Consider the following 12404-nt stretch of genomic DNA (forward strand, 5'->3'; position numbering starts at 1 on the left):
ATATCACTCTTCTTTGCTCAAATGTTAGGTTCAATTCACTTTCAAGAAGTGATGGAATGTTAGGCTAGAAGCCTTAGAGCATTGTGTTGATTGAGCAGTGGGGAGAAACTAGTGCTCACTAGTGACTGTGAGCAAACTAGTTCTCTTCCCACTCTAGTTGTATGCCTAGGCTCCCAACTTTGCCTTTCATTTTTTTGTTCTTGCTCACCTTCACCATCTCCACTGCCCTTGGCTCATAGCCTTGGTTTACTTCAATACCATTGCTTCACATCATCTTCACTGCCACCTTTCTTTTACCACTTTCTTTTGTAACTTACTTTGCTTCGTTGGCACTTTGCCACTGTTAACAATCACCATTTCACTGCCATTGTATATGCTTCCATTGTTTCATTGTCTTTACCACTGTCACTTTAGTGTTTTTGTCTCACTGTTTTCTTATTCACTTCATCTGTTTTCTTTCTCTGTTTCTTTTCTGTTTTCATTTCACTGTCACTCTTTGATACACTATATCTTTGTTACTCTTCACTACTGTTTCTTTACCTTCACTGTTCTTTCTTTGCCATTGTTTTTTTTTGTCCTTCCTGGTTTGTTCTCTGTTTCTTTGTCATTGTAGACTGTTAGGTTAAGGCCAAAAGCCCAGCTCATTGCTAGGGTGAAGCAAAAGCCCATATCACTGTTAGGGTGCCCAAGGCTCAGTTCAGTCCATCTGTAGTCCAAAGGCCCAAAGCCCAGTTCATTCTTATAGAATAAGGCCAAAACACAAACTCAATCAAGAGCCCAGTGCACTTCAAAACCAAAGCCAAGCCCACTGTGCCTAGAAGTTACCAAAGCCCAATAGCAAATTAGAGCCCAAAATAGCTAAACACTACAAAACACCCCCAATCTCTGTGGATCGACACGTACTTGCACGAGCTACAACTGACGACCGTGCACTTGCGGTATTACTGTAGGCCCGCGTTTCATTTCACTTCAATTTTCACGCTTTCCCGGGCCCACCAAGTTTTTGGCGCCGCTGCCGAGCACTAGTTTCTCCCCACTGCTCAATCAACACAATGCTCTAAGGCTTCTAGCCTAACATTCCATCACTTCTTGACAGTGAATTGAACCTAACATTTGAGCAAAGAAGAGTGATATTTACACTAACATAATACTAACAATTATACTTAAACATGATCATAACCCTAAACAGTGACTAACAGTCTATCATTATCATAGCACAAGATTGAAATTGAAACTAAAATTAAAATCTAACATAACATGAAATTGAAATTAACCCTGACATGAAATTAAAACTAACCCTAACATTAAATTAAACCATAAAAACAGGAATTTAAACATCACACATGGAATTAAAACATAACAATTGAAATTGAAATTGAAAATTAAAACAAACCTAAATTGAAACTGGAATTAAATTGAATTAAAATTAAAATATCAAAACTGAAATTTAACCCTAATTGGTTACTTGGTTAATCCAAGAACAGTTTTCTACAACACCCCAGCTCTCAATTTATAGTTCTATTCATTTTCCCCCAATTTCCCCCAAAACAGTTGAGGCTAGGGTTTGAGATTACTCACCCAATTTGACACAACAACTCCAGTTTGATGTCGACCCATGCTTTGTATGGCTCTCCTGCTCCTTTCCATGCCTTCAATTTCTCATTCTCATCAACCTATTTCACCTACTTCACACCTAGGGCAGTGGCGTGAGAGGAGAAGAAATTGGTTGTTGATGGAGAAGTATAACTCGATAATGATGATGGGTTTAGCTGTGTAGGGGTGGTTAGGTGGTTATGGAGTAGGTGGTGGCGATGGCAGTGGCGAGGTGAGGTATGGTGGTGGTGGTAGGTCTGCAAATAGGGTGGAGAAGAAGGAGGAGGTCGATAGAATGGGAAGAAGGGGCTGTTTGGCTAGGTTATAGGGTTCGGTCACTATGGTGTGTAGCGAGATCATCGAGTTCGATGTTCTGCGAATCTCGACCGTGGGATATGGAGATGAAAGATCAATCTGACGGTGAGATGAAGTGGATCCTGCAGCGACCGTTGGATTATACAATACAACAAAATTAACGACACCAGATGGAGTTAGGTGTTGTAGTGTTAAGCGGAAGTATCGAGGTTTGATGCGCAGGCAAAGAAGCGACCGTAGGATGCAGATGGGATCCAATCTGACGGTCGGGAATGGAGGCGGGTATGGCTATAGAAAATGGGTTTGGGTAAGGGTTTTGGGCCTTGGGTATGCCAAGCCCATATCTTCTTCAAGAACAATTCTTCCTTCTTGAGCCCATTACTAGCTTTTTGGACGTGCGCTCCATTCTTTGCGGCTTCCTTGCGTAATTCCTCCCGGCTTTTCACTACTTTTCTGCTCCGCAAATCATCCAGACTTTATTTGGTACCTAAAAATGCAAAATTAATTAAGAAAAATATTTATTCTTGAAAACAAGGAAAATACAGAATATGGGATAAAATGTAGAATTAATGCACAAAAGATGAGTTAAATGCCAACAAAAAGGGATAAATATATACAATATTTGGCACTCATCAGAGAACACGTGTTATTCGGACTCTCACCGTTGGATAAGGGGCACCCCAGGGAACCCCAAAAGGCAGCTGCTATTCGCACCCCAGTTCTGGTTAGGGGGGAGGACATGTTCTTCCCAAATTCAAAAACCAAAAATCGGCGGGAAAAAAATATTATCAACTGGCAGATGTTTTGTTGGAATTTTTGAACGTGTTCTAGGGCGATTCAATGGCTGATTTTTGGTAGGAAGTTGTGATATGTCCTAGCAAACACGTTTTGGGCTTTTGGTTCGATCAAATTTGGCCAGAATTAGCTAGATAATTAACGGACCTGCACCGGCAGTCGTTTTTCTACAGTGAAAACGACTAACATCTGTGGGTCGTACATCAGGCAGACTTATTTGATTAAGCGTTTGCGACACAGCTGCGGCAGTCTTATTTTGTCACTGAGGGTCGAGAGTTTTGGGAGCTAGGGAGAGCTAGAGAAGATGAAATCAGAGTTTAACAAAACTCTGTTTCTGCTGCTGCATGAAGATGAACACGAAGAACAATAGACTCTAAGAGAATGTCGTTCTTCAACAGTGACAACGACAAATCTTCGTGGGTCATAGGTGTGGGTCTTAGAACCACAGCGACAATAGCACTTCTCTTGTATCGTTCTTGTGTGACGCTTCCTGCAGGTCGCACATTAGCTATTTACACCATTTTCTCTTCTTCTCATCATTTGTAAACCATTTTTGAGCCATTATAAATTATTTTGAGAGCATTTATACTATGATGAGCTAATTCCCTCGTAACCAAGGCAATGGAGGAAGCTATTCACGCAACATAAATGGGTAACTATTTCATTATATAATTCACCTAATCGCTGCTTTTGCAGAGTTTTAAATTGCTTGAATGATTGTCTTAATTATTTGTTATTCAGTTTGATAGGTTATGCTTGGTTTAATCTCTTGATAATCTATGCTTATGGTTTACAAATAATGTTTGAGAATCTGTATGATTGATAGTGAATTAAAGATAAAAGAGGACTTAAGAATTGAATAGAGTTTTGAAATATTTATCATTCAATTTTTCATAATAGTGGAATCTAGTGTCTTGGTTACCTCTCGCACCCATTGTTAATAATTTTGTATATAATTTTATTAAATCTTTAAATTTAATCTTCACAAGTCCGAGAGTTTGAACCTCATTACTACAACCCACGAAAAATCATTAATCAGTTGGCGAACCAGTTCGTAAACCATAGATATCTGAGTTTCAGAAATACAAGAGAATTGGCGAACTAATTCGCAAAACTGCAAATTCATTTGGGTATAGTTCATGAACTGGTGAACTGAATTTCAAAGTTGATATAATAGGCTAGCATTTGGCGAACCCAGTTCACGAACCGTTGTCAATTGAGTCCGGTAGTCTAGTAGGGTTGGAGAACCCGGTTCACGAAATGTAGCACCTTGACTCGTGAACAAACCTTACGGTTGGAGAATGAGTCTACCAGCTGTCCCAGTTTATATTTTAGCAAATGCTCAAGACTTATTTTAATATGTTTAGCATTACTAGAACTCTCTTAAACACTTCTGAGACTTCATTGATCACTTAAACACTTATGTGCGTGCACCATGATTAAACTCTTAGGTGTTTGAACGAATATCAAACTGATTTTAGTTCTTCAGCTAACTTGCCAAACCGAACGGTTATTACATACAGTTCCGCAACCGTATCAAAATGCATATTCTTCTGATGTATTTTCCAAGTATTATAGTTTGCTCTTTCAAGTTATCTTAGATTGAATTCTAAGCAACCCATAGTATTGGGAAAAACTATAAATAAAGATGCTCTTTAAATTGGGAAAATCAATCCCTGACACTTTGTGTCCTAGTTGATTCTAGAGTCATCCTCTATTGACTTAGGGTTCCTATGATAAACATAATTAGGTCTACGACTAAAAGTATTATTTTTGGGGATTCGTGAATCCAGGTGTGTCCTGATCTTGCTTTTCTGTTATCCAGTTTTTCGTAATCTCTTTCAGGCAAGATAGATAGTAATCATAAAGTTCTATTCGTCTCAGACTTTGTAATTCCTCAAGACAGATATCAGAAAACTGGTCTTAATTGATCTTTTGAAGATTGTTCTTGAGAGGTGATAAAAAGATCCAGGCTTCTCATGTAAGTGAGTGTAAGTGTTCTGGTTTGTGAGGTTTGCTAGCTTTTTCTATTACAAAAATATTTCCTCACCTTGATCTTTGCTCTAAACGGAAATCAAATAGGCTTATCTATGAGAGGAAGATTGGTATCAAAAGTCTTCACTTCGGATGAAGTAACTCTTAGGATGTAAATGACGTCAACTAAGGGAATCAAGTGCGTAGACCCTTTCGAGGTTCAAGAGACGTAAGGAGCGCGGCTGTAACTGAATCGCTTAGAGGATGGGCTCGGTATCTATTACAATCTATTCTGAAGTATGATACTAGGCTAGTGTCTGTTGCGGCTTAAAACAGTGTGGTGTTCAAATATGGACGAGATCCCGAGGTTTTTCTGCTATTGCGGTTTCCTCGTTGACAAAATTCTTGTGTGTGTGATTTTTACTTTTTCCGCATCTTTTAATTGTTCAAAATACTGCATTAGTTCATACTCCTATCAAAGACAGAAAAGTTGAGTAAATACTGCATTAGTTCATACTCCTATCAAAGACAGAAAAGTTGAGTGTATTTTTGGTATCCCTACATTTTCAGATATGATAGTAAAATCTTTGTACCAGCTAAAATCTAGCACAACATGCTCATTCCTTATATATTTGGCTAATGAGAGTTGGGTAGAGATTTCATAATTCTAACTGGAATTTGTTAGTATTGATTGGACTAGTCGTGATCACAAGAGAATTTCGTCTCAAAGTTGTATGCAATTTAATATTCATACTTGTAGATTATGATATATTATTAAAAAATTACATGTCTTATAAACCACAATAACCCTCTAAAAATCAACTATTTTCTCTCTGTAGTTCATTTTAACCCTCTCTTAACTAATCTCATAAAATCCCTTATATAGATTTAGGGAGAATCTCTCGGAGCCACCGGAACCTTACCACCACCTTAAAACTCTTTCTTATTCATCTTTCTTATTTAGGAGTTGCCCTTATCGGCAGTAGTCTTGCCATTAGAACACAACACAAGAATTAATAGGCATTAACAAGAAGAGACTCTTTTTCCTTCGCTACCTGATACAGCACAGCGTCATTCTTCTGTTTTCTTCTTCCCCAACTCTCTCTCTCTCTCTCTCTCTCTCTCTCTGTCTTTGGTGTTTGATTAGTAATGGATCGAGTACAATTGATACTGATAGGATTACCACTATTCCTCTTCTGTTCAGATATTCTTAATCTCTTCTCACCACCACCTCCATCTAAACCACTTCCTGCTAAACCCATTCATCACCAGCACCAACAACAACAATATCCTCCTATTCAGCAAACCCTAGATTTGCCTACTCAGGTTTCTTATCTTAATAAAACTCCTTATTTTAACTGATTTCTATTTTTGAATTCCGATTTTATATTGAATGTTTTCCTTGTTTTGAATGCAACAGACAATCGGTGGTGGTGCTGGTTATGGTAATACGATAACCATTAACTTCTGCTCCTCATGTTCTTACAGGTTTTGATTCTTCTTCTTTTGCATGTATAAATTTGATTAGATCTTTCTTTTTCTTTTTTCTTTTGACTTTGTGATTTGGTTTAGTTTGGGTGGATTTTGGTTACCTGGCTATTTTGCTGATGAAAATTCATGCTTGTTAGAAGTAATTGAAACTCAGGTCTACTCATTATAATGAAAAATAGGTTTATAGATGTCTTGAACATGACTTATGAGAACTAGTTTGTGAGGTTATGGTAGTTCAAGTGTATGTGGGTATCTGTTGTTACTTTATTGTCTACAATTTAGAAGCTTAGTTGTTGGTGATATGACACGATGTTGATCTCGAAGTTAAGAGTATCCAAGAAGGTAGAGATTCTGTAATTCTGATTGGAATTTGTTAGGGTGATTCTTGGTGTTGATTGGACTTGTTGGAACCCAAAACTTTATAAAGGAACTGGGTGATGATTAGTCGAACTCATCATATGTGGTTGCAATTCGCAAATGATGTCGGTCAAGAGATCTTTTATCGGTGGATTTTTAATCTTACTCTTGTTTGAATTTGGTTGAGGTGAAATAATATCTTTTAGTTGAACCGAGTACTTGATCAAATATAGTAGAGTTTTCTTCTTTTTTTGCTAGGAAAATTATTTTATTGAGATGTAGAATGAATTACATAGTTTGGTGAATAAAGGGAGGATAATTGTCCAACCATTCACCTGTTAATTGTACCTTCTACTATATTTAGCTGCTTTATCAGCAAAGTCATTGAAATCTCTGCTTAGATATTCAGTTTTTGCGAAAGAAGAAGTACCTAATATAGCTAAACAATGACTATTGTTTTGTTGAGATAAGAAATCACATTCAGGGCATCACATCTGAAGCAAACTCTGTTCAGTCCCCTGGAACCGACACATTTCACAGCCTCTAGCATAGCCAAACTTTCTGCCTGCTCAGAGTCACTGCTCACACCTGGGATTACTTTGCAACCTTTATTATCCCCTGTCAAATCAGTAAGGACAATACCAATGCCAGGAGCCCCTGTCAAATCAGTAAGGACAATACCAGTCAAATGAAGCATCAGAATATGCTTATGGTCTCATAGGGAAGGATTAACTGTTTCTCATGAAACACGTTTCTTTCCAGATGCACCATATAGTAGTAATTACTGAGCATTGTTGTTCACCATATAGTAGTAATTACTGAGCATTGTTGTTCACTATTAGGATTAGGATCCAACCATTTCCTAATTCAATCCTTAATGGTGTGGATCTATAAGGACTTGAGGACCAAAAGAGACAGCAGGCCACACTGATTTGGCGAAATCACAATGTAAGAAGATATGCTCAGCAGTTTCAGGGAGGTTGGCATACAGCAAATGTATCCGTGTTAGGTCGGCACCTAGTTGGGAGAATGTTTCCATGCACTTCCAAATTAACAGATGGACTTTAGTATTTAGGTATGACTGGGGCTTTCGAGAGAGATTTGTAGACAGGGTTAAAAGGGAAAATAGTTTGCTCGCCCGCTGCTCGAGCATTTTTTATCTAGCAGCATCAGAAACCAAACATTTAAAGGTCTGACCGGCATTTGATCAATCTAGTTAATCTGGGCAAGTTTTACATTTAACAAATGTTTTTGCACGTATTATCGACCATATAGTTTTTTGCACGTATTTTTCATTTAAAGATCACAACGAACCATGTAACATATTTTTCATTTAAAGACCACACTGATTTGGCTTGTGTTGCTGCTAGATTAAAAATGCTCGAGCAGCGCGCGAGCAAAATATGAGTTGCTGGAATTAGGTAAATCTCCAGCAAGCAACTTATAGGCAGACTTGAAAAAGACCCACTTTTAGTGTATTTCCTGTTTCCAGTTTTTTGTGTCCTTATCTATGATGTTGGCAACTGTGATGTTTGGATTAGAATATGAAATTCACAGAGGTTGGGAGGAATTGATAATCCAATTGTCAGAAAAAGCTTTAATGTGAGTGCCATTTCTTTGTATTATCATATTTAATCCCATGCAGATGTTCTTGCATGCCCAGGTTGAATCTTTGACTTCCTTGTGATGGAAGAGGGTGACAAATTTGAATTACTTGCATTTCAAGATTCCATAAATCCTTTGGAGAGTGAATTAGGTTCCAGGCAGTTTTTACTAACACCGCAGCGTTATACTTCTTCAGATTTCTGAAGCCTGGATCACCCTGCATTTTGTGAGTGCAAATTTTATCCCATTGTTCGAGATAAAGACCACTAGGAGAATTGGTGAAACTTTGTTGATAGATTTACTTGTATGAATGATAACTTGCCATTGTGCATACTTTATTTGATCTCATATTTCCATTTATTTCTTTCCGGTTTATTAATTTGCAATCTTTGAAAGTGTCATTGTATGTCTGTTGTTTATGTGCTTATGTTCTCTACTATCTAAAAATTTAATACGGTTGATTTGGCAGGGGAAATGCAGTGACAATGGGGAAGATGCTTGAAGCTTCTTTCCCTGGGATCGACGTTATCCTTGAGAATTATCCAGCACCCCTTCCAAAACGTTTGCTTAGCAAAGTGGTGCCAGTATTTCAAGTAGGAGTTATGGGTATTGTTATGGCGGGTGAACAGATTTTCCCACGTCTAGGATTTGTGACACCGCCTGCCTTCTACTTTGCTATGCGCCAAAATCGATTTGGAACCATTGCAACTGCTTGGCTTTTCGGAAATGCTTTGCAATCCTTCTTGCAAAGTTCTGGAGCTTTTGAAGTTCTCATCAATGATGAGTTGGTAAGTGAACTATCTTGTTTGCTATCTGAGATTTTTCGATAAAACAACAGGATATGCTTGTTTGTTCAACTCCATTTTACACTGATTTGTTTTTCTGACAACCCGGATAACTAGTACTTGTTCCTTTGGTTAGCATAATAATAGTCTTACTTGACTTGTATTTTTGATTTTTATATGAGTACTAGTCATGACTTTATCATGCTACAATGATATTTTTGTGTCGTGAAATGTGATATTGATTTTCCTTTCTCTCATTTGTTTGCTTTGGGTGTAGATTTTCTCAAAATTGAAGGAGAAGAGATTCCCAAGTGAATTTGAGTTGAAAGACATTGTTGGCAAAAGATTATCCAATTCAAGAATTGTCGATGGACGTGGAGCAGGAGTTCTATGGTCCTAGTGTGCTGAGAAGTCTTGAAGAAGAGTTTTTGATGTAAGGCTTTGAATAGGTATGCAGGAAAATGCTGAAAGAAAGTACTATATTGGTAGACTGATACTGATATTTTATTACTCTTACCCATGTTGCAAATCATAGTTTCACAACTCGAATGACAATTATCTCTCTAATCAGATTACTTATTCAACTAACGCAAAACAAAAGTAGTTCCAGATACCCCTATTTTCCTCCCGTGGAGTGGAGTAGAGTCTGAGTTGGTCCCGAGTCTTGCTTTTGAAGTGAAAGATTAGGTTTATTACCTTTGAGCATGTGCTTGTACTGCTGAAAGCTGATAAAGAGTTTTAGGTCCCTTTAATCAAAAGCCACACCCTGTATCAGTAAACCATGTTGGTTATCCATCCTATGATCATTTTTTACACGCGATCACATGCCAAGCTAATTTCTTAATGTTGTTTGGGTCTGTTGGTCACCTTGCTCTACCATTCAAATCAAGATTACGGTCCCTGCAGCATTTTGATGTATCTTGTGGTTGTGGGGATCTCTGTTGGTAATTGTATGAACATCTTTCATTAATATGGTATATAGGGTCTGGTTGTGGTGTGCTTGAACAGGGGTGCCACCTGATGAGTGATGACACCCACAGTCCACCTACACCCGAAAAGAATAATTTGTGTTGGCTAAAGGGTACAACTTTTTAGAAGCAACAACAGCAGAAACCTCATTACCGGGGATGAGGCCTGCCATTTGAATCAGTATTTAAATCAACAGTCAGACGTGTGCGGTACAATATCGAAAAATTCCTGCCACATTGGATCCCATTTAGTCTCACAAACTAAACAACAAGAATTCTTTCTGCTTAACTTGGATTCTGAACTCTATGCTTCTTTTCTAAAACACATCATTATCATGTTGGTTGAGTTGCTAAATATCAAATCTTCCCATCTCATTTAAAGTATGTACTAGCCTCTAAAATGCCTTCTCCATTATTCTTATTATCTGCCAAATTTTTTTGGTGGTCAATAACATCATTGGAGCAGCCATGAAAGGTCTAAGTTTGTTATTTACACACGCAATTGCTGAACTTGTTTGTTTCTAAGTGGTTTGTGTTTTGAAAATTAGGCTTGCTAGCCCTTTGTTATTAGATTTGTTTAATCCCTGTCTAATCATGTTGATGTGCTCTCTAACTACATAGACCAAGTCCTCCTGTTTTTCGTATTATAGTTGTACCGTCCACACTATAAATAATCATATCCCTTTTCATATACCAAACAATGAAGCAGACGAAAATTTGATCAATCTCAGAAGAAATACATGTACACAGAGAACACTGAACATTCTTCTGTCATGGCGTCGTCCGCTGAGAATCCGCAGATGGCACCGGCACCGACTCTATGCGGTGTCACAGCAGCACCACCGCCGACGCCATCAGCGCAACCAAACCGTATCTCCACCTCTGATGCAGAGGATGCTCTCTCTCGTTTACTCCATCGTCTCCCGCCCACTCTGTCTCTCCCTTCTCGTCTCGCCCCTCGCACCACCTCTCCACCTTCTGTCGCGTTCTCGCAGGATGATCCAAGCTTCCTCAACCCCATCCTTTCCTCTTCTTCCGCCCCTTCCCAGCTCGGTTTCTTTCAACTCAGCAACCACAACATACCCTCAAAACTTGCTGTAGCTGCTGAGAAGGAAGCTCTGTCTCTTTTGAACCTTCCATCCAGTGAAAAACGTCAACTTTTCTCTGATATATGGCCTCTAAGCTTCGACTACAATGATGATGGTGAGGAAGACGGTGAAGACGGAAATGGCGAGTCGTTCTGTTTCGACACGTCTTGCACTACTGAGTCAACTCAGTCATTATCATCCTTAAAAGAGTTCGCTAATTCTTTAGAGAAGGTTGGTTTGGAGACTATCAAAGCTCTATCGCATGCTGTCGGTTTTGAGAACCCATTGGGAGAAGAAGATAGTGCTGCAAGTAACAGGTTTAGTTCGTTAATGTGGATATCCGAGGGTGTGCCAGGTAATAATCCTGGTTTTTCCGGTCGATTTTATCCGTATATAATAGCTCTCCAGTACCAAATAAGGTGTCGCAAGTATTCATTGCTGGCTGACTCGGGTTGGGTTTCTGTATCACCTCAAGTTGATTCTGTCCTGGTCACTATTGGAGATGTTGCTCAGGTGAGTTCTAGTTTTCTTATTCAATGACTCAGTTTCGACCGGTTTTGACTCTGTTTGTAATAGTTGACCCGACCATACTACACATCAGATGCGACTGGGTTCGTAAAACCGTATCTTGACGACTTAATTGTACGTGCAATTTAGGTATGGAGCAATGGGAAGTTGAAGAAGGTGAGAGGAAGGCCGACGGCGTTTTCAGAGTCGACTCGTTGCATATCTATGTCTCTTCTGCTTACTCTTCCTACTGACAGTACCGCATCTGACAACTTCCTTCATCCTGCACCAGCATTGGTTCCCACTGCCGCCGCTGATACTAATGACAGCACGGGCGAGGAGCATAACATAACTGATTGTAAGACGAATCATGAGGATGATCAAGATATTATTAGCCGCAACAGTGAAATGGTCGGTATGGATAATAGCAGTACTAGTAGCAGCAAGAGGATTACTGAAGATAAAATACTATTTTGCTCGTTTAACTTCGAAGATTATGCTTGGAGAGTTTATCATGAGAGGCTTCCGTTCAAGGACCCGCTCGACAGATACCGTCTCTCTGATGATTGAGTTTAAAGTTTTCATGGTGTGGTGATGTAATGTAGAAGTGGGAGAAGTTACTAGAAGTACAGTTTCATTATGGCTATTTGTTTTGTGAAGGCTGTATGGCGAAAAAGCACAAGTCTGCCTATCAAAGTTATATGTCTAGTTATAATTGAAAGAGGTGTATTTTAGACATTTTACTTTCTTTTTTCATTGAATTTCATTATAGAATCTTCTTTTTTCTTCCCTCTTGATTTCTCATTCTTCCTACATCAAAGAAAAGAAATTGTATCACAAAATCTGAAAAATTGCAGCTTGTTTTACATCATTTGCTCGTTTGGTTCGATTTGGTTGTTTTAGTTTATAGCTTGTTCCACAAAGGG

The 12404-nt window shown here is 38.7% G+C and overlaps 2 protein-coding genes across 2 annotated transcripts; both read left to right on the plus strand.

Annotated features, from left to right (window-relative positions):
- Positions 1–5541: 5541 nt before the first annotated feature.
- On the plus strand, positions 5542–9510 carry LOC113322753 (selT-like protein). The gene is made up of 4 exons (XM_026570897.1): positions 5542–6003; positions 6098–6165; positions 8600–8918; positions 9193–9510. The coding sequence occupies exons 1-4, from the start codon at positions 5827–5829 to the stop codon at positions 9313–9315; spliced, it is 687 nt and encodes a 228-aa protein (XP_026426682.1). The 5' UTR covers positions 5542–5826; the 3' UTR covers positions 9316–9510.
- A 606-nt stretch (positions 9511–10116) lies between these two features.
- LOC113320522 (1-aminocyclopropane-1-carboxylate oxidase 1) lies at positions 10117–12349 on the plus strand. Its single transcript, XM_026568427.1, has 2 exons — positions 10117–11484; positions 11629–12349. Exons 1-2 carry the CDS (start codon positions 10624–10626, stop codon positions 12046–12048), a joined length of 1281 nt encoding a protein of 426 aa, XP_026424212.1. The 5' UTR covers positions 10117–10623; the 3' UTR covers positions 12049–12349.
- Positions 12350–12404: the final 55 nt, after the last annotated feature.

The sequence above is a fragment of the Papaver somniferum genome, chromosome 11, assembly GCF_003573695.1.
Source record: "Papaver somniferum cultivar HN1 chromosome 11, ASM357369v1, whole genome shotgun sequence".
In the NCBI taxonomy this organism is placed as follows: domain Eukaryota; kingdom Viridiplantae; phylum Streptophyta; class Magnoliopsida; order Ranunculales; family Papaveraceae; genus Papaver; species Papaver somniferum.